This window comes from Amphibalanus amphitrite, unplaced genomic scaffold (genome assembly GCF_019059575.1).
Source record: "Amphibalanus amphitrite isolate SeventyFive unplaced genomic scaffold, NRLGWU_Aamphi_draft 000011F_arrow, whole genome shotgun sequence".
NCBI classification, from domain to species: Eukaryota; Metazoa; Arthropoda; class Thecostraca; order Balanomorpha; family Balanidae; genus Amphibalanus; species Amphibalanus amphitrite.
Genome location: NW_024881507.1, coordinates 891,834 through 914,671, shown reverse-complemented (window position 1 = coordinate 914,671; position 22,838 = coordinate 891,834). Strand labels below are relative to the sequence as shown.

The 22,838-nt window shown below is 52.1% G+C and overlaps 1 protein-coding gene across 3 annotated transcripts in view; it reads right to left on the bottom strand.

Moving 5' to 3' along the window:
• Positions 1 to 13,000: 13,000 nt before the first annotated feature.
• The window catches only part of LOC122381948 (leucine-rich repeat-containing G-protein coupled receptor 5-like), a 63,625-nt gene continuing 53,787 nt past the window's right edge, over positions 13,001 to 22,838 (bottom strand). The window contains exons 13-18 of one of the 3 annotated variants that reach the window (XR_006256614.1): positions 22,091 to 22,234; positions 18,840 to 19,198; positions 17,778 to 17,885; positions 17,035 to 17,229; positions 13,447 to 16,371; positions 13,001 to 13,400 (exon numbers count right to left, since the gene is read on the bottom strand). Coding sequence is in view for 2 of the 3 variants with exons in the window: in XM_043366739.1 (XP_043222674.1) it covers positions 13,970 to 16,371; positions 17,035 to 17,229; positions 17,778 to 17,885; positions 18,840 to 19,198; positions 22,091 to 22,234 (3,208 nt within the window). In the remaining variant the exon portion in view is untranslated. Of the gene's footprint in view, positions 16,372 to 17,034; positions 17,230 to 17,777; positions 17,886 to 18,839; positions 19,199 to 22,090; positions 22,235 to 22,838 lie in introns of all 3 variants that reach the window. The other 2 variants (XM_043366739.1, XM_043366748.1) reach the window with 2 other exon arrangements.

Sequence of the window (22,838 nt, the reverse complement as noted above, 5' to 3'; positions counted from 1 at the left end):
GCGTTCAACACAACAGGACGACAGTACAGGACACAGTCGCATTTTACAAATGACCCGGGCTCATTGTCGCCTGTGTAATGAGCGCGGCTGACAGCTGCCTCCTGTTATAGATAGTCTGTCGGACAGACACAGGCATGGCAATGGTTGGAAATTCATATGTGCATGCAGCTGCTTCATCATTAGTCTTGTGACTCGTTTGTTGTAGCGTCGCTCCGTGCGGCCGCTGGGTATTGGTGTTGGGGTTCTGGTTTCTTGGTTTGCTTGTTGTGATCGGCTGGGTGAGCTGTTACGCAGCCACATGCCAGCGTAACTATAAGCATTGTGAGGGTTGTTAGATGTTATTGATGGCCTGGATAATGACGTTTTAACCGATCAGCTAGCATAATATCAGTCTGAAACTTGCAGTGTATGCATCAAAGAAATCATATAATTTGGTTTATAAACTGTTTTATTCCTTTCGAGGTTCTGGAGGTACATATCGAATGTCTGCAGCATCGGTTTGCAGCTGCATATGCATAATGCATCGAATGTCTCCCGTTCAAGTCCCGTAGTCGTGTAAAGCAAGGTATGCCCAATGCCCATCCAAAGCCACCGTCAGACCAGCATATTATGATGACGTTTTGTTTTCTTGGCAGAATAATTTTATCTCCATTATTTCATTACACAAAATATACCTATTGTAAACCCTTGAAATATATCTTCATCTTAGCGTCCTAAGCTCCCAGCAGTCTCCCAGCCGTCCCTCCATTTTCCTCCGCCAGCCGCCGTGCGCTGGATATGACGTGGCGCTGCGCTTCAACAGCACTGCCGGCCGGCGGTCCCGGGCCGGCCCGGGCAGCCGAACGGCCAGAACTGCAGAGCTGGCCGCTTTCGATGAATTATCGTCCCCATAAATCGCATCGTCTCCACTAGTTGGCATCGCTCCGCTGGCGTCGGCACCGCCGGCTCATCGGCGCGCGGCGAGACGGCGCGCTGACCGGTGGCATTTCACGTCGGGCCGCGGCCAGACCACCGGATGTGTGCCCGGCACGTCCTGACCCCCTGGAGACGACTTCCTCCGGCAGATAAACCTCCGCCCTGACCTCCTCACGGTGGTCAGCCGGGCGCCAGCGGCTGACAAACTCTTGATCCGAGAGATCTCGGCTAAGCCGTGTTTTGAACTGAGTGGTCCTCGATTCAGTTTCATGGCGATCCTGGAAGCTGGATATTACACTTGCCGGCCTCAATGTCGAATAGATTGTGAGTCATCACATTGAAATGTCAGGCTACTGCACCCATCTTAAATACTTAAATAGATGTCTGACTCTATTGGCACCCGAATGTGATCCATAGGGCAAGTATTTCATCGTAAAAAGTTGGAAGAATGGATGCTCTTTATTGAATAATGGTATCTACTGACTGTCGTTGCTGCTGCGCTGTTCCCGGACAGCTAATCCCATCCCTAACAATGGGTCAATTAATGGCTGGTGTACGCCGGTTTTGCTGCAGATCCTCTATTGTTTGCTGGGCTCCAGTGGTGGCTCTAATTTTCGCCTCCAGACAAGGGGAAATTCTCCATCAGCCCGCTCTGGCCTCTATACTGGAACGTTTCATTGCTCGGGTCCCTGATCAGTCTGTCCCACCTCGGATCAGTCTGTCCGATCCCTTCTAGTCAGTCTGTCCCTCTTCCCTTCATCCGTTCTTCCATTTTGTCGTCGGTCAGTCAGTCCTCTCAAGTCTCAACCTTGTGCTTCACCCGTTCCTTCCTTCTCTAGCCGTCTCTTTCAGTCCTGGCTAGCCACTCCGCTCCGCTCAACGACTATGAATTCTTTTCCAGCTTCCACTATCCGGTGCAGCGTTTCCCTTGTTGCCAAATGCTACCACTCGGCGAGGGATATAGTTTGGAATGTAGACGAAAATTGGACGGCATTGCCATGGGATGTTTACTGCTGATTGCATATCCGCCTCCGTAACGTCGTATTGATAATGTTTCTACTGGAGCTCCCCTCTCCGCCACATTGCTTTCTTGATAATATCATATCGATCTCGTAATGGTTGATAACATCGCAGCAAAAAAACATATAATATTGCACAGTGCACATTCCAATTCCCACTAGATTGCTGAGACTATAGCATCTGACGATGACCACTCATGATTTGATTATGGGAATCCAATCGCTATGTGGAGAGGGCTGCTCGTCCTCCGCCAGAAAAGGCGGATCATCAGGAGGACCTTACGGTGCTCTGCGCTCGCTCCTCTCAGCTCGTAGCCACCGGCGGTAAAGGTCACCCAGTCGGTATTAGGTCACTGTAGACGGCGTCGACTGTCGAAGAGGAAACATGTGACACCTCGCGCCGGAGGTGGCAATAGTCGCCGGTTTTACCAGAGAGTGATATTGCACGTCGCTCCGCTGAGACACGATAAAAATATCGTCTGCAAAGCCGACTTGTTAGGCATTGCTGAACACTTTTGATAAATTTACATATGCGGTCACAATACACATTTCCGTTTAGTTTCGCATTTAGATTCATGAGAAGGTATCCAAATCACCATGTTTAAATTTAGATAATCGTTATACGAGAGCAAAAATTGTTTAGCAAGGATTAGGTTTGATCATATTGACCAGTATAACGCCTTTTGGGGCGACTAACGAAGCGAGCGAGAGGGTGGGCCTTGCACGTGCGAAATTTCGACGGGGTACCTCCAGCTGACTTGTGCACGGCACCCTACTAACCGGTCTCTAGCGATGTGCCAAATTTGAGCACAATCGGCCCAGCCGTTCTCGAGATCTGGAAGCGGCACCCTGCACGTGCGCACGTGCAAAATGGGTCCCAACTGACTTTTGCACGGCACCCTACTAACCGGTCCCCAACCATGTGCCAAATTTGAGTGTCATCGGTCCAGCCGTTCTCAAGATCTGGAATCGACCCCTGCACGTGCGCACGTGCAGCAGCACCCCAACTCTGGCACATGGATATGCATTGCCTAGTGGGTGCCTACCTACATGCCAACTTTCAGCGCAATCGGCCAAGTAGTTACCGAGATATTGCAACAATTACAAAAGTGACACCTCTTCGTTTTGCACGTGGCACGTGCATAAGGGGTCACCCACATGCATCGGGGATAGTCCAATACTTGGTAGAAGGAATGAAGCTACCCTACAAAAATTACCGCGTGTAAATCGGTCAAGTGGTTGCTGAGATATAAGCCTCGCAAAAGCGTGACCACGGCCGGCCGGCCGGCCGGCCGGCCGGCCGGCCGGCCGGCCGCTCATACTCAGAAATTTCCGTTAATCTAAGGAAAGACTACGCTCGCTTCGCTCGCTCCGTAAAAAGATGAAAGACCGCGATTTTACTGCTAACTAATGGCTTAAAATAATATAAAAAGAACACTCACTCATACTTGTCTCATTCATAACCATCCAATAGCTATTTATTTTCCTATCTCGGCCGACTGGCTGGAGCGACTCATAAATATTCGGTTTCTGCTCCCCCGCCTCCGAATGAAACGAGCCGCGATGGCCATGCTATTGACGGCGAGCTCAACTCGGGACGTGATCCGCCCCGCGGCGCTGTGTCGGCGACACGGCTAACAATAGACTCCAGTGGGAGCCATGGAGCTGTTACAGCCAGTCGGGGGCGAGAGCCACGCACAGTGAACGGGGTTTGGATCAGCGTGATGGAATGGAGCGTCAGAGGAGGTGTGGGATATGTCATAAAGCGACCAACGGGCGCCAAATGTCAGGTCGTCTCATGATGTCACACATAATGTACAGGAAGACCTTGCCAGGACGATGGAGGATTATATGATTGTCGGGATAGAGGGACGGTTTTGCAGTGACGTGCACTGCTGCCTTACCGTGGGTGTTGCGTGCTATCAGATAATGTCAACGACTTTTCCAGAAACACAATTTTCAGTAGTTTGATGCCCTGATCTATTTTGATTGGCACACGATTGTGGAACATGCATCCTTGGGCGCTCTGGTGTCTTCACTCGATTGGAGAAATAATTTCGTTCGAATTGGTTCGCTGAATTCGTGTCATTACTCATAAGTGCTCATTTCATAATCCTAATTTTGCAAGATAGTTATCCTTCAGTGGTATTGTTTCTCGCCTGTCTTCACATTCGTTAGCCTGTTTCGCTTTCGCCGCTCTGTGTCGCCCCGTGGCCCGTGCCTCCCGTCGTCCCGTGCATGGGCGGCGGATGTCGGCGGCACAATGCAGCCTATATAGATAGGCCTCAGGACGCCGCCATCCGAGGCGGACGGTACGGCCGGGGCCGGGTGGCCGGTAATGCGCGCAGCTCGGCCCGGATGGATTACTGAGTACATTGACAAACACGGCAGGCCGCAGTGCGCGCGCCGGGCCGTCTGGCCGCACGACAACGGGCCCGTGAGGTGTCCGGCCGTTCGTCGGAAAGGAGGGTGCCCCGTCTGCTGACGATGGGCTACCTTTCACCAAGACATGCGTCCATGCCGGATTCTGCGGAGGCTTAAAACAAAGGCTTGATTGATGTGTGCCAAAGCCTCGCCGGTATTTCGACATGTTATTTATTTTGTCAGAAGTGGGCCAGTCAGCGCCAGTAAGAGATATTTCAAACAGGACGGCCAGCGCGGGGACCATCAGTCAGTCGATGCCGCTGATCCGCCCAGTTTTCGGCGCGGCCCAGCGCGCTGACGCTCAGTGGCGGCGTTGTAGTCCAGTGTCAGCACCTGACCATTTGTCCACGCTCCAGTGACGTCAGCCGGCGCCGGGCCGTAAGCGGCCGTCATGTCTGCTGGCGCCGCTGACAGCTCGGCGGCCGGGTGCGGCGCCGGCCCGACTGTGTGCCGGTCTGCAGTGAAATATCGGCCCGGCCGGGACGGGCTCCGTGAGCTGACGGACGGTGCCGCGAGTGTGGCGGTCACGCCGCGCCACTGACGGCCTCCACGCCCCGCCGCGCGCCGTGACAAACCGCGCCGCTGCTCGCCGCCGGCTAATGACGCCGCGCCATATTTCGTCTGGGCGCTGACATGGTGCGGAATGATGCGCCCCGTGTCCGATTTTCGACAACAGTGGCGCCACAAAAGAGGCCCAGCGGCGGTGTCCAGAGCATTCATCAGTGACGCCGCAGGCTAACGATGGAGGGCCATGTCAACTTTCACTGGAAGCGGTGTCAGTCTCTGTCAGTGGCGCTAATGAGGATGACGAATCCATGACATGTTTGGTTCGTACAATCATAAATCTATGACGGGTTGAAAACAATCGCATGTTTTACTTGTAAGTAAATTGAAGTTGCACTGTGCTTTTCGAGCATATGCCTCCCAGAGGGGGGGCTGGGGGGGGGGCGCCCGGAGTGCAGAGGTCTTCGGCTCTATGCCTTTCGCACCGTTTCTTGTAAGTCCCTCAGGCAATATACGTCGGTTCCTCCTTGCATTATCTAATTCGCCGGATTAAATAGCCAAAATTCGTCCATTCATCATTTTCGGGCACCGTTCTAATACAAGCGTGAAGCCTTTCGCTCAGTAATTGATATTATGAAACATGGACGTCTGGGTGAAAATCCTGAGATGAAGTTGATGAACATTAATGAAAAGTACGGTTTACGCTAAAGCTAAGAAAATCTCACAACGTGATAGACCTGACTTGTGCAAGACATGATGAAGGAAGGTATTTGAGGGTTGACCCATTTTTCACAAGGAGCTTATTGTTGATTATGGCTGCTGGAAATCAGTTCACATTGCAGGCCCACTTCGTCTCTGAACTTGTGTGCCACGCATGTGTGGAGGATGCGGCCTCACCTCGTTTACGGGACACTGATGAAAAGGTGGAAGCTTGTCATTGGAAAGTCTCAGTCTCTCAGTGTTATACAACGGAAATGCAAGTAGATTTTACCATTTCTACATGCATGGGTAATGGATGAGCATCAAGTAATTCGGAACTTGATGTCGCTCGCTAACCAAGGTTTCATTAGCATTGAAATAACAAGTTTGTTCTATTTTGATCTATTTTTGGTGGATTTTAGTTATCAGTTTCGATGTGACCACCCGACCGACTGAATGGCTGGCTTTCAAATGCTATCGCTCTACTTTGGCATGTTGTGCCCGCGGGTGATCTTTGTCCGTGTTCCTGCGGCCGGCCGGCGCTGATTGCTGTTTTGGCAGCTTCGCCGGCCGGCCCGCTGACCGCCCGTCGCTCGCGACGATCCGAGGCCCGTCGGCGGCGACGCCGTCGGGTGGCCGTCGGTCGGCCATCTCGGTCGGCCGGATACGCGGCGTATGGCCAAACCGCTCCCCATCCGGCCCGCAACGACCACGGTGGTCCGAGCGAGCTCCGGATACGGGTCAACCGAGCAGGTATGGGAAATGGCCCTCTGAGGAGTGAAACCAATACCGATCGTCCCCTCGGCTCTGTGTTCAGTGGGGAGACAATCGGCCGGCTCTCTGCCGGGCCATTCTCTCTCTGACCGGCCGTCGCTGAGTCATTAACTGGTAGAGAGTCGGCAGTGAATAGCCGGCTTTTCAGGCCATAGATCAGCCATGAGCCGACTGGTCAGTGCAGCGTGCCTAACTGCCGCGCTCATGCGGATCACTGACTCGAGAGAGAAGCCCTGATGAAGCTTTACGAGACTGCCGAGGCCTAAATAATGCCGAAAAGAAAGGCTGGCAGAACAGGGGCATAACGTCGATAACAAGTGGACAAAACAGTCATAGATTTGAATAATTGGATGATGCCATACAAGGTCCATGACACAAAAGTTTCAAGACTTGCGGGACAATGGTTTAGAAAAATTGCTAGCAAGAGTTTAGAGAACACAAACGATCCTTATGTATCCAAAATCTAGAACGGCCACAGAAATGTTAAGTAAAACATAGCTACAGTAGGGGAGAGTGGGGCAATGGCGACACCATAAGCATTTTGCTCAATAGCTTAGCTATTTTAAGCTATTTTATGGTGATTTTGACTGTGGTTATAGCCAAAGGAATAGGCTTTCAGATAGCACCGAGTTTTAGTATCTCAGATCACTGATGACAGATTCAGAGCCTACGCGAAAATGTGGTGAAAAATGGAGGTGCAAAAAAAGCGAGGGGTAATGCCGGCCGGCGGCCACTAAGTGCAATAGCACAAAAAGTCGAAATATCGTCGCTGGTATTCATCCTTAAACCGTTCTTTTGATGGAAATTTAAGTGAGAATTAACCCGCGCCCTGGTGGGGGGGGGCTATTTTTTGCCCCCCCCCCCTCCAGACTTTTCGATATATCTCCAGAACCGCTGCGCCGATCGTCACCAAACTTTCAGTACCCTCCCGGACATCAATTTTACACATTGTGACCAAAATTTTTCCAAAGGCTATGATAGGTTGGCCGGAAATGACGTCAGAGTGACGTCATGTTCTGCCGTTTTCGACCGAAAAAAGGGTTTCGCGGGAAGAGCTGTCAGGCCTATAGCTTTGCAAATACAGAAAAATGATTAGGACATAAAAGCTGTAGAATTGACAGGGCTACAAAACTGCTATCTCGGATTTTTGAAATTTTTGGATTTTGACCCCCAAAAATCAAAAAATAGATTTTTTGATTATAATAGCCGAAAAATCCAAAAAGTTTTTTGAATTTCGAAAAAACCGGAATATATGTGATAGTCCCTACCGCCTTCTATCTACATACCAAATTTGAGATCAATACCTCTTTTTTTAACCAAGTTATAGCGAAAAAACTGTTCAAAATTGATGACGTCAAATTTTCAAACTCAATTTTTAGCAATTCTAGACCTCGTAGCGCAAAACAAAGACCACCATTAGACTCCCCGTGACGAGCTGCATCGAATCAATACCCATTTTATGCAAAAATACCAATTTTGAAATTTGACCTTTTTTGACCTGACCTTGACCTGACCTCCACCAGAAAGTGACCTAAGCCGTACCTGATAGTCTTATAACCAACACCATTGAGTTGGAAATGAAAAATTGGCCATAAAACATGCGTCGCACAGCCTTAGTACCTAAAGTTAGGTTCATGTGACCTGACCTGTGACCCTTGGTGACCTGACCTGTGACCTGACCTGGTAATGTCAGTGACCTCTTATAGCAACATATGTACTAGGCAACTGACGCCCTATCGCTGATTCTCGACAAAATGCGTTTTCTTCGGTGTTATAGCGCATTCCCTAGATGACCCGTGAACGGTGAAACATTTCATCTTTGACCTGACCTGTGACGTCATCGGTGACCCTGAGGTCAATGAAATTTGGTTTTCCGCGACAAATTTGACAGGCCTTTCGAACGTCGTTTGAATTTTACGGATCCGTCCAGTAGTTTCGGAGATACGAGGGGGGCAAAAAATAGCCCCCCCCCCACCAGGTCGCGTTATAAACAGACCCCACCAGGGCGCGGGTTAAGAAACGACAACTGTATTCAGCAGTTAACAGTACACTGCACTGCAACACAACACTGCACTCGCTGCAACACAACAGCGCGGCACCAACAGAGCAGCAAACTAACACAACCGTAAACACAGCAAGCAAACTAACACAGCCGTAAACACAGCAACCCGAAACGTTGAGCTTTAACCCGCGCCCCACTGGGGTCTGCGTATAACACGCCCTACTGGGGGGGGGGGGGGGGAGGCTATTCATAGCCCCCCTCCTAACTCCGAAACTACTGGGCCGATCGTCAAAATTCAAACGGCGTCTGATAGCCCCGGAAAAACTGTCGAGCGAAACCTAATTTCATTGACCTCGAGGTCACCGATGACGTCACATGTCAGGTCAAAGTAAAAATTATTAGTATTTTGGCTTGTTCACGTTTTGGGCTCTGGCCGCCGACTTACAAGTCAGATCAGGCTCATTTTTGGTTCACACACTCGTGAACAGATGCTCTAGATACTCTGAGGGTACCAAACTTGTACTTTGATTTTCAGGTCAAGGTCAGGTCATCACAGGTCACGAAAATATTATATCATCCATCGATCACGTGACACATGTTTTATGGTCCATTTAGGTCAGAGATTTCGAATTTGATGTCGTCTGTGTCATTCGAGGTCATTTTGAGTCAAATTTAGCTCAGGTCAGGTCACTTTCAGGTCAAAAAAGGTCAAATTTTGAAGTTAAAATTTTTCAACAAAAAAGGTGTATATTGGATGCAGTTTGAGCTCAGGAACACGATGGTGCTATTTATATTGGCGTACGATGTCAAATTCATGCTGAAAAATTGATTTGAAAAATTAATAATTGTTAATTTTTTGCAATAATGCGTATAACTTGGCCATTTTTGAAGATATTTAGCTAAAACTTGCTAGAGTTAGTCATAATAATGCGTTCTATCACATATATTCCGGTTTTTTTTTCGAAAAGTCAAAAAATTTTCGAAAAAAAATGTAAAAATATAAATTTTGAGTTTTATTATATAAAATTTTCGAAATTTTCAAAATGTTGAAAATCCGAGATAGCAGTTTGATAGCGCAGTCTATTCTGAGTCCTTTCATGCAGAGAAATTGGATCTAGCTTAAAAACTGAGCTCTTGGGAGCGATTGCCGCGGTTCAATGTTTTGCGTCGAAATCGGCCGAACATGACGTCACTCTGACGTCATTTACGGCCGACCTATGGTAGGTACGAAGTTCAAATTTTGACACCAGGTGTCGAATTGATGCAGCCGAAGGTACTGAAAGTTTGGCGTCGATACGTCAAGCGGTTTGGAAGTTATTGCAGAAAAACGGGAGGGGGGCTATAAATAGCCCCCCCCCCCAGTGGGGCGCGGGTTAACGACGGAAGTCGCAAACAAAACCACGTGGAGTCATTCCGGACACGTGTCCGGTATTACCCCGAGGTCAGCTTTATTTTAAGAAAGCAGGTAGCAGTCAAAGGCATTGCGCCGCAAACGCCTCCACATCCAGCAGTCGCCTAAGAAAGGCTTAATTGAAGATCATTGCAAAGCAGCACTTCTGAAAATGCGTTGACACATTTCACAGTCAGCAAATAGATGCAACAAAAATTAAAAATCAGATACAAAAAACACATTTAACGCTATAAAAATGAAAATAATGGAGCTACCGTGAAAAACTTGCACCACGTGCTAGAATGGCGCTCAACTGAAATGTAAACAATATCAGCTGATTAGTGATGGACAAAGTACTCACTAGAGATGGGTGGCCGGCATTACCCACCGTCCGCCATTGCCCCACTCTCCCCTAAATATCGGTCCGTCGTTTTCCATGAAATGAGGTTGACTGTCGGCCGGCCTCTGGCCTGCAGGGTGTGCTTTGTTCGCTGGTGGTGCGGCGGTGGCCACAAACCACGCGCAGACGCCACTCGCCGCCGATTCAGGCTCAGAAAACTGCGGCGCGCCGCTTTAACGGCTTCAGTCGCCAACACTTCCCGTCAAAGGCACACTGGAAACGCTTCGACTTTGGAAACTTTGGCACTGCGACGATGAGAATTGAGATCATAGGCGGATCGGCTGCAAAACTCAGCCACTCAATAACGGCTCCTATCGATGGAGGTCTGTTCTATTTTAAGTTGATATTACCAAAAATCTCATAGGGAAATAGCAAACGTCCCATCTGCGTACCATGCATGGTACGCAGCACTACGAGGGAGCACATTTATATGTCTAGTTTTTATCGTTGAAACCCCAACCCGTGAGTCACCGTGCGTTTCTTATCGGATGGCGCCGGTATCAGCTCAACCTATTTCACCTGGCAGTTAGACTGTGCCGCAGTACAGGAATGTACTGCGGGACAGCATATAGAAGCGCTTCCTTCTTACGCAGCCAAAGCGGTAATTCTGGTGTCAATTTAACGAGGCTTCTCAGCGTAAAAGGTGTCGATGCTGTAAAAAGGTATCATAACATTCATCTAGCATACAAATAGCAGTAAACTGGATCGATTGTCCATTCAGTTTGGTGTCCGGACTCCGCCGTAGGGCAAATCGAGCCGGGCGGCTGCCACCGGGCCCCGCGCTCTATTTTGGCGCCTTTTCCGCCACTGGCAGTCTGCGGCCGCGTTATTTTTGGCACGCGCGAGCCGCTGTTTTGTGTGCGGACAGCCCGAGGTGCCCTGCCCTACTCGTACGCGCGTGCATGTCTCCGTCGCTGCCGACTATTAGACTGTCGGCGACGTCGGCGACCGGTCGTTAGAGCATATCTGTGCCGGTGACGAGTCGTTCAGTGGTGCTGGTGCTCAGGGAGGGCCGGAACCGCCCCCTGCGGAGTAGTAAACGATTCCCAGCGTCGTCCTCCAGGTCCGCAATGGACAGTTACCTCGCCGCTGTCTGTCCGTGTGATGTGTGAAATGGGATTCCTGCGGGGAGATGTTTTGGGCGCAGATGTGACAACAAATATACAACAAAGGATATTTATTATTGAGGCGCTTGTGAATCGCATTACAGGTGGTTCTTTGGTAATGTAACTTTCTTCGTAGCACACAAACAGCCACTGCTTTGTTTGTTTCGCACTGCTCACATCGTGTCTTAATTCGCGACTGTAGTTCCAGACCATATCGACTTTTGTTGGTTTTATCTATGTGACTTCATCGCCCCTGCGCTGGGAGATACAGGCCGGGAGTAGCGGTCGACGCACATTTTAGGCATTCCTCAGTATTGATTACTTTATAAGTCAGGACTGTCTTTCTGGCACGTTCCACATTCCTGCGGTGTGCTTCAAAGGCGAATAGAAAGCGGGTCGACCTTTGGTTTGCATTCTTCATGAGCCGCTCCGATGTCGCCGCTTGAATGCCACCAAATGACAGCGTGGATGGGATCTGAACTTTGATGACTTAACCGTTCGGCCCCAAATGAGTGCCGAGCGGCGGGCTGGACCTGTTTTACGATGACCCGTTTCAGTGGCGCTGCGGTAAATTAACACAGGGCACGGCCCAGTCGATGAAATGGGGATCGATTCGAACTACTGCAGGCCTGCAACTGTGTTCATGCAACCAGGGGTATACAGACTAGCTGTAGATGCAGCTACTTGTCAAGGGGGCTAGCAGCACGTCCCTGGTGCGGCAATTCATACTGTTAAGATGCCTATGAGCTACAAGCATCTTTAATCGTCAAATGGTTTGTTTTATCGCCATGGAAACACAATGCGCACTCGAATATTCATGTAGATTTGAATCATCTTACCATCCCACTTGTCACTTACTTCTTCCGCTAGTTGACGTTCAGGAACGGACTCGCAACGTCCGAGACATTTCTTTGCCGCATTCTTGTTGCATCACAATCGTCTGACTCTGCCATCCCGCCCAGTATCTCCGCTGGCCAGACACTCAACTCTTCAGCAGCAGTCGCGCATCTATGGGCCGTCGCCCAGTCGGTCGGGCTGTAAAGATTGTGACTTTACTGCATCTAGACCCCGCCGGATGGCTCGGATGGCAGTGGGCTTAGAGTGGAACGGGCTCAGAGGGCAGAGGAGACGAGAGAGTGATCGAGGAGTAAGGTCGAGGCGGGGTAGGGGAGAGGACCAAACTTTCTTCATTCTGTAAAAGGATGCTACTGCGGGCGGAAAGAGTAGCTCGTGCGTGGGACGAGAGTGGGTGGCGGGCCGTGCCTGATGACCGCTACTGTCATTTGTCGCAAAGTCCGACAGTCATGGATTGACTTGTGACGTCATCAGACCGACAGTCATGAACCGACTAGTGACGTCATTGAGCGAACGGCGCCGAGATTGTGGCTCTATGAACTGGTGACGATGGCAAACCGGTGACGGTTGGTAAACCATGGACGGTTGGTTTACTGGTGATCGGTGATGAACATTGAACTGGTGACCATTTATACACAGCGAAATGATGATGGGCCACGGCCACAGCAGCAGACATGTGTCTACCATAGCCAACAGTATTTTTGAACTTCAACACTTCCTTATTTGAATTTCAATGACGTATGAAGTGGACTTTATATTCATTGGATGCCGGGGTGCTGACGAACAGAAAATAAAAATAATCTACTCGGGGAACTCGGGACACATCCTGTTACGCGCAGTATCGAAGAAATCCGTGCTACGGAGCTCGATAAGATTCTAAAGGTTTGCTTAGAGTGAAACAAAAGTGAGCGCTTTGTTTTCGTCGTTATTTTATTTGACGTAAACTTCGTTCAACACTAATATGTATATCTGCAGCGAACAGGAGGATGCAGTTCACGTTATGGATGGCAGCTTCGTCTGCTGTACACGTCATTATATTTTACATAGAAAACGTCCGACAGCAACCAATACTGTCACGGTCACCGGTCACATGCAACACGGATGGCTTTAAATAAAAATTGGAAATAATTTATCACAAATACATATACACCATGTCAGGCACGCACACTGCAGTCGCGCACCCACGCATACAAACTGGCACCCTCAGCGCACGGCGGCACAGCAGACACAACAATCACACTTGGACTCAGATTGCCACAGCTACTGTCTACCGACACAGAGGAACTGGGCGGCCGGCCGTGCCGCGGAACGGTGCCGGCCCGGGCCCCGGAACGGTGCCGGCCCGGGCCCCGGAACGGAGCCGGCCCGGGGCTGCAGAGCCAGCGCTGGGAACCCCCGCCGCCGCCGCACCCTCACAAACGTCACCCCTGAGCGCCTGCCGCCGGCCATACTGCACCGGCCTCCGCCGGTCAGAGAACGACTCACCGGTCCCCGAGCATCGAGAGATTGCGGACCGACTGCTGACTGTCCCGGCTGGCGGACCAACGGTTGGACCGACTGTCAAAATTACAATGTACATAAACATAAAAGGTTGACGAGATTTTCTCATGAGGTACATTATGCTTTACTATTTCATTTAAAATAGCGTCAACATTTAAACGTTTACGGTTTAATTTGATGCGCTTCTCTTTGCGCTTGAGTTCGGGCGGAAGCCGGGTGGGACACAGAGCATCTCGTCCCGTCCCACACTGTCCAGCGGCCGCGGACACTGACGTCAACCCCCGCCCTTGGAATAGCGCTGTGGGCTTGACGCATGCGCGGCTGACGAACGTCCATTTGGCTAGTCTACGCGAACAGTTCGCAGTTCACTGGGAGAGTCCCTCAGACATCCACCGTGGGTTCCGGACTGGGACTGGGGCTGGGACTGTCCCGCGGGGTGGGCGGGGACGCGGGCCGGTCGGCGTTCCAGAGCAGCGGCACGGCCTGCTCGCCGCCGGCCGCGCCCGCCGCGCCGCCCATCACCAGCACATCGTCCTCGTCCACATCGTCGATGTCGTCGAAGCCCTCGTCACCGGCCAGACAGGTCTCGATTCCGCTGGGCGACGGAGGCCTGGGTGGATCAGCCTCCGCCGGCAGGGCGAGCGGGCCCGCTGGGGTCCCTCGGCGCGGCGCCGCGCGGGAGATGCACGTGTCAGAGGAAAATGGCCGCGGCCGCGCCGCCAGCTGCCGCACGTCGCCGGCACTGTGCGCCTTCTCGATGGCGGCGGTCGAAGGCGCTGCCAGGGACGACTCTGGCGGGAGCGGCTGGGACTGGGACAGGCCGCTCTCCACCGCCGCCGCCACGGTGCCCGCTCCTGCATCGGCCTCCTCCGGGCTGACCTGGTTCAGGTTGGTGTGGCTCTCCCTCTGCAGACTGTAGCTCTGAGAGGAGATTGTACTGAGTTTCCGCGGCACGAACGCCACCGTCAGGCCGCCGTTGCGCCCCTCGACCTTGACCTGGGCGGGAGTGCCGCCGACTGCGCCCGGCAGCGGTGCGGCCGCGACGCCGCCGACGGCGCCGCTCTCGCTGTCGTCCAGAGCCACACCGTCGTCGACTCCCGACGACTCCTCCTGACTAGACTCGGTGAGCTTGCTGTAGATGTTGTGGAAGCGCGAGTGTCGGCGCGGCGGCGGCTCGGCGCAGTGCAGCGGGCAGCTGCTCTCGTGATGTCGGCCCGGCACCTGGGTGCCGCCGCCGGCCGCCACCGCCGCCGCCGCTGCGGCAGCCGCCTCGTCGGAGAAGGCAATCTGCCGCGTCAGCTTCGGCTTCGGCTTGAGGATACCGCCGGAGGAGGCCTGCTTCAGCAGCGGGTGCTGGTGGTGCAGGCCGTGATGGAGCCCGTGGTGCAGACCGTGCGGGTGGTGGAGGCCGTGGGAGGCACCGGCCGGGTGCGACAGCGGAATGCCTGAGTTCTGCCGCACCACGGTCGGCCGCAGAGGATGGCCTCTGAAGCTTCCTGTACGTTCTGCGCCGTCCACCAGACTGGACTTGTGCAGACTGCCCTGGCCTCGCTGCAGAGCTGTGCTGCTCATGTCACTAGAAACGCTGGAGCGGCTTAGTCTCCAAGATTGCGTCGTGTTGGAGCCTGCTGTCGCCGACGAGTCGTTTCGCGAGCTGCTGAGATTCGAGTCCTGAGAAGGCTTGCGCGTTACAGTCCATGAGTTACGGCGCCGGTTCGGTACGAAACGGTGCATGCCGTTCTGGGCGCGAAGTGAGTCCGAACGTGACGAGCTGAAGTTATCGCTCGACAGGCTGGCGTTACGTTTGTTCTTCTCCTGGTTCTTTTGGATCTCGGCGATCTGGTAGGCGTAGTCGTTGCTCGAGTCCAGCGGGTCCTTGGGCTGTGCAGGACACCAGAGAGTTCGGAAGGTGTCCCAGCGACTGCGGGTCGGCGGTTTGAGCGGCTCGTGCAGCAGGCGCTGGCTGCAGCTGCACTGGGCGCTGTCCTTGCTCTCCTTGGAGGCGCGGTCCGCCAGGCTGTTGGTGTTCGCCGGGGTGTGCCGGTTGCTGAAGTTACTGCTGTGGCGACAGCGACCGATACCGCGAGTAACGCGCGACTCTTCGATCGCCTTACATATCATGACACAGTCCTTCTTGAACTGCTTGGTCATGATGGCGTACAAGAACGGGTTGCAGCAGGAGTTGAACGGCAGGATGAAGACAGTGAACACCTTCGCTCCGGAAAGGTCGATAAGACGTACGCCAAAAGCCGCCGTCACTGCGAAGAACGCGATCGGAGCCCAGCAGAGGAAATCGGTGAAGACGAGCAAAGCCATTCTTTTGGCGATCCTGGAGTCGTTCGAGTTCCAGGCCTGGCTGCCTCGGATGGCGCAGTACATCTTCCAGTAGCAGCCCATCAGGATGGTGAAGGCCAGCCCGTTGAAGAACATGAGCAGTACGACGTAGCTGGTTCCGGCGCCGGCCGTCTGGAAGGGCAGGCACACGGCGAAGCGCCGGTAGTCGGAAACTCCCACGAGCGGCAGCGTGGCCATCACCAGCGCGAACAGCCAGCCGCAGGCCATGATGTAGCTGGCGTGCTTGATAGAGAGCCGCTTGTTGAGGTGCATGGCGTGCGTGATGGCATAGTTGCGTTCCATGGTGATGACGGCCAGCGTGAAAACAGACAGTTCGGAGCTGAGCACGCCGAGGAAGCCGGCCAGTTTGCAGCCGGCAGACATCTGCCAGGCGATGGCGTACTGACGGAACTTGCCCAGAGTGGAGGCGTCCACCACGGCCAGGAATCCTGACGGGAGAAAGTGAATCGATAAGTCAACATATTTGAATTGCCATGAGACTAGAAACACGTTGTAAATCTGATAACTTCTCCTTGCTGCTTAGAGAGCAAGAGCTCTTAAGTCATTCTTTCGTGGAACGGTCACCGTTCTACCATTTAAGGATATGAACGTTTATACTATACTTCCATAGTGCAGTCAGGAGGTCCCAAAGAAGTGGCCACCACCCTCCGTTCCCATCCCACTATTCGTCCACTGGAGTTGTCCCGGCCCCCACCAGGAGACTCCGGAAGCGGCGGGGTGGAGCTCTATGGTAGGTCGATCGATGCAGACCGTCGTGTGGAGATATTGGCGGAAAGGATACGGCCGTCGCATCGGAGCGGGGAAGTAAACAGGGACATCGAGAGGCATTTGGCCGATTGCATGAGGAGGATAAGGGGTTCTGTCGACCTGATTCAGGGCTTATGCATCTACTCCACAGAAGGGCTGCGAAACTTATAGCATGGACGCTATTAAATGAACAAAAGACGTCGCCTTATGGCGCATGAGTGTGTAACTAGAAGACTTCACGCAACTTCTTTATCAGCTATTTTCACGTTACGATATACTGTAGCAAAAATTTGATGATTTTTTTTTGCGCCTCGCTAAATATTCTGGATTTAGGGTACACTAACCGAGGTAGACTCCCATGAAGAAGTCGGCGGCGGCCAGGTTGCAGACGAGGAACCGGGGCACGTCCATTTTACTTCTGGCGAACACCAGTACGAAGACGACGGTGCCGTTTCCGAGGAGAGCGAGCAGGAACACCACCCAGACGCCGCAGCGCAGGGTCCACCAGTCAAACAGATCCTCACACGGCATGAACGGAGCTGCGGGGGAGGTCAGAGAGGTCACATGAGGTCACGGCCAATAGCGGATAAACGGGGCATCAGAGCTCTCATGATTTATAACGCATTGTTTTACAAAAGTTTGTAGGCTGTAGTGAATGACATTGAGTTAAACGTACTAAATGTTTCACTTTGTTCGAGAGTGAAGATGACAAATAAGTCAGGCATCCGATGTCCTCTGTTTCAGGCGACAGCTGCTGGAAATGGGAACGGCGCGATACATTTTCCGGCTACGACCGGGTTAAGTTGAAATTTCCGAGCAACAATTCAATTTCCTTGGCGACATTGCCTCATTTATTCGAGATATAGGTGCGGGGTGCCTGCTACGGATACGTTATTGCTAATAAATCAATACAAAACACTTAACTACTTAGACCAGCTTCTTGCAATGTAACTCGCGCACTTCAATAAAGCATACAGTATCCATCGATATAAAACCAATATAATTATACTGTCCTGCTGTGCATTTACACATGCTCGCCTCCTCTGAAGCCCTACGAGTCTCGTCTACTCATCTATGGAGCACTCACAGGGCGAAGGCGAGCAGCGGATCTCCGTCGGAGGCTCGTCGGAGGGTGACCCGAGGTCAAACAGGCTCGGGTCGTCTGGGTCAATGTAGTCCTCCAGGGTCAGGTTGTCTGAAGGAACAATTGTGGCCCGGGTCAATGGAGGTATCTAACCCAGTACTCGCCACGTTTGACAGTGAAGCCATCGATCGACGAAACATCGTGTGACCTGGATTTATCCTTTATTAGATAAGACATGCCTGTTGGAATTAAACTAACTGGCTAGCGAGCTAATCCGGTTGCCTACCTGACAAAATTAATGATGACATTACGTCCTGGCTTTATATGTGCCGTCTACCAAATTGGCAGCTACCTTTTACTTGAAGGAGATTCGTAAATGATGGCAGCAAATACTGTTGATCCTTATCGTTCACAAACATCCTTTTAACTAATTGCGTACAGCATACTGTTTACACGTTGTCATTACAATGTCCTAGTTTAAAACAAAACAGCACACAAGTGATGTCATAGGATCAGCGCGCGTAGACGCCGTCTCGGGTCGGCTGGAGCGCGCCAGGCTGTGACGCAGGTCTATGTTGATTCAGCAAACACCGACCGAACTTCGCACGCACACGACTAAAAATGTGTTGACGAAGTAAACGCCACACGTCTAAAGATGCCCGGAAACCAGGCCACACTGCCGCTCCCGCCAGTTCATTCATCAGCGGGGCAGTCGGCACAAGAAGAAGTTGGAACTGAAACTGTGTTTAGTGAAATGGGTGTCTGGACCAACTAGATTTGTGCGTGTATTGATTAATGAAATCGATAAGCTTGTTTGGTATCAAATTTTATAATCCCTCACTGAAAATCAGTCGCCGGTACGAAATAGGAGCACCTGTCAGTCGCTTGCTGTCAGCGGACCCTCTGTAACAGTGCCGCCACCCTGACCGTCACATCCGAGAAATAAATCCTCAGCTTCCCGTCTCTGTCGCCATCCCAAGGTGTGCTCCCACTGTTCCCTCTTATGCCTCTCCCTGTCCTGTCGATGTTAACTGCTAGTGTTCCCGCGGTCACCTGGTCGCTCACCGAGGCTGACTTCGCTCCAGGAGAGCTCTCCGCCAATCAGACCGAGCTGGTCGGCGCTGGCGAAGATGACCGTTTCCTGCAGCTGGTCCAGGGACGCGTTCCTGGGCGTCTTCCGACCGCGGAACTGGCAGCAGTGGTAGGCGTAGCTGACCTCCACAGAGTGCAGCTGCGGCAGCTGCTCGGGCTCCGGGAACTCGCGCAGCTCCAGCATGTTGCTGCAGTGCAGGTGCATCACGCTGGAGAGGCCGCGGTGCGGCAGACGCGGGAACTGGTTGTCGTTCAGGTTGAGCCGCTGCAGACGGGACAGCGGCTCGAACGCGTCGTCGGCGATGTTGGCGATCTTGTTGGCTCGCAGGTCACTGTCGGAAGGCAGAGAATGCAAAAGTCAGATACAGAGAGATGTTATTATGCACATTGCATTGTACAAAAGAAGTCACGCATAACCCAGAAACAGGTGAATTGGTCGGCATGGATTCACCATAAACTTCTGGCCTAATGCTACATTTAGTGTTTTCGGGCTAATTCCCTACGTTTTTATTTCGACTTCCGACTCTATCTGAAGGTATATGAGCATTGTTTCAAAAGAACCGGTGGCACTTGAAGTGAAATCGACTGTCCTTCCGACCAATGACCAGCATCTTTACGGTGTTCTGTGCTCGGGAGACTCCCGGCCGCAGTTCGGAGGGATTTCTGAGCCAACAACTCGACCCGGGAGTCGTTAGACGGGATCGTGGCCCCGGAGACACCGATTAACCGGCCCACACTGGACCTCAACATGAGTCGGCGAGATTCCGTTCGTGGAACTCCAGTGTACCGTAGAAAGTGATTCATGCTGCCGGGCGGAGATGTAGGTACGGCGAACTGTTTGCCGTGGCTCGGCCCATCCCTCCCTTTGTCCGCCGGTCTGTATGCCAATGTGTGTGTGTGTCATGGTCATTGGCTGGCTGTGGGCGCCGCGGTGCGGAGGCTGACGGAGCGCTGTATCACGGTTCGTTAGCGGGGCGGAGCACCGCGCCCTGTGACGGCCGGCCTCAGGGGGAGGCACTCCGGCACTCCACTGAGCAGACCCTGTCCGGAGTGGGCCCGCCGGCCGCGCCGCCCCTCAGACAGAGCAGCTCGTTTGTAAGCTGAATGGCGGCGCCTAACCTCCGCTCAGCCAGCCACTAATGACGCCACGATGACGGCCGATGAGTGACGACACAATGATAACGGCCGAGCCGGGAACGTCTCTGAGCGAACTGAGCTCGAACCGAGTCAGACTTCGAATGGTACGGCGACGTGTATTGTTTCAATGCCTTTGCACTGGCTGGCGTTTACGAACGGGTGGCGTCGTGTCAGTGAAAACGTGTCAGCACGGGCCGCGGTGTCGCCTCATTACAGACGGTGACAGCTCTGTTCGTGGGTGGTCAGAGTTGCTGGGGGTTGAGCAGGACGTGTCAGAGCTCGGCGCTAGAGGTGGCAAAATGTGGACCCGAGGACCCGGTCCAAAGAACCAGTCTGGACCCATATGGGTCCAGACCGGTTCCTGGAAATTTTCTGACGGGTCCAACCGGGTCCTACCATAAACTATACATCTTGCACACTACACATTATTGCAAAATATGAAGTGAATGAAGTGAATGTTTCTTTGCACACAGTAGCTCATGAGTATTCCCAGTGGGAAATAGGCTGTTTTACATGATGCAACTAATGATACCTACAAATGGTTTGTATTAATTGACTTTTGGGGAACGGGTCCAACTGGTTCCGATTCCAACAAATAACTGGTCCGACTGGTTCCAGAAATGTCCAGCCGGGTCTGGTTCGAGTCTGGTTCCCAAAATTTTCATCTTTTGCCGCCTCTACTCGGCGCTGTGTCGGCTTGACCAGCTGTCAGACCGGAGCATGTGTCGCGCATGGTTGGACAGACGCCAGCCGCATACCTCCGTCCAGCTCACAGTAACGTCATCTCAGTCTCGAACCAGTCAGAAGTCGGACTGAGACTGAGTTCTTTCAGAGGTATTATCTTTTGAAGAAAGAATACAGGATGGCAAAGGTAAATAGAGCTCAAGTGGAGTGCAACTTTGACCTGCATCTACTGGCGAAAAGAGCTTTTGGGTGCTTTTTGGACGGTACTATAAAAGACTGACGCAGTATGACGCAGTATGATATAAAAGACTGACGCAGTATGACCAGGGGCACCTTATAAGGACATAACGCCCGCCGACCTTCCACTCTCACACCATGAATGGTTTTATCAGATGACCAGTGCTTTTTCGCCAGTGTCCAAGAGCTTGTATTGCACAATGGCACCGCGGCCTATGAAAAGCCGGCCCCGTCAGCGGCGCGCTGAGGTCGCCCTGTCCGGCGGTCGACACAGCGCGGCGCGCGCGATAAATGACCTCCACTGGACAATCGGCCCCGTCAGGCCGGGTAGCTCAGCCCGTGAAGGCGGCTCTTCAGCCGGGTCACGCCCATCACTCGGACATAATGACTGGAGGCTGCGGGCTCGTACGCCGCGACAAAACATGACAGGCAGCGGTGGCGGACGTGCGGAGAGTGGGGGCCGGTCGCTGAGGACAATGGGATGTTGAGGCAGGTGTCTCTGCGGCGGCACGCCCCTCGCCGCAGGAGACGGTGACTGGGTCACTGGGGCTGGGCGCCGAGTGGGACACTGGATGGGATACTGGATGGGACACTGGCTGGGACAGTGGCTGGAGCTGAGGTTAGGTGGAGCAGCTTGGACCCGCTCAGACCAGCCGAAATGCGCACGTGCATCTACCTTTGGGTGTAGGAAGATGAATCATGAAGATATATAATTGTTTCTATGAAGGACGCGTCTGAGGTATTTATCTCATGACAAAATAGATCCAGACGAAGGTCATATGCGTCGGATAGAGCGCACACGATCGCAGAATAGGCCCTCAATCACAGTCTGTCGGAGCTGAATGCGTGAGGTGCTGGGAGAACCGTCATGTGCTGTCTCATCGCTCATCGCTGAGATATTCATTTCAAAAGAGAACTATTGAGACGTGGAATGAATCATTCAATGACTGAGCCAGCGGCCGCACTATCCCAAATTCAGTCACACAATGTGGAGTAAGCTGACGTTAAGAGGTACAGATATACAGATACAGATATCATGGCTTAGGACCAGACTATTTACAGGGCACCTTGAGCTGGGAGCAGATATTTAGTATTTTCAGCTCACAGCGGCGTAGCTGAGCGTCGAGCCACGCCACATGCTCGCTGAAAACCCTTCAACTACTCACAGTATGAGGAGGCCGGTGAGTCCGACGAAGGTGTCGCCGGGAAGATCTGCGATCTTGTTGTCTCTCAGCAGCAGGTCGTGCAGCTGATCCTGATGTCGAAACAGCTGGCCGGAGATTGACTCGATGGCGTTATACGAGACGTCTCTGAAAACACAAATAATAATCGTCGTCTGGCAAAGTTGAAAATTGGAACGATTGTCCGTTAACTGTTATTCATACAACATGTGGACCATGAATGGTAGTTGCTCTAATTTACTGTTCTAAATGTGAGCGAAATATGACACCAAATAATGAATATGCAGTTCTGAGGATTATGACTTTGCGATTACTCAGAAAGTGCTGGTGCCTAACAGAGCCGTCTGACTTTTAATGAACTGCATATCACTTCCTCAAACGTCATGTTTTAACTGAAATGTGTTCAACTCAAGATGATTTGCGGCATAACTATGTAGATGTAGGAGCCTACTTAATCTGACAGAAAAATGATTTGACTGGAAAAATATGTGATTTTTTCAGACAAATTAACGTCTATTGCCAAATGTCTCTTCGGAACCTATATCTGGTTTACATACATCAAGAGGCTGTAACAGGTAAGGCAAAATATCCATAAAACAGCTGCTGCTTGGTGCTCAAAACAAGGCCATGGCGCACCAGTACCATAAAAAGGCTAATTTGCCAGGAATCACCTGCCCACGCACTCTGGAACTATCAGGCGTCCACCCCGCACCCCGGACGGCCTAATGTGGAG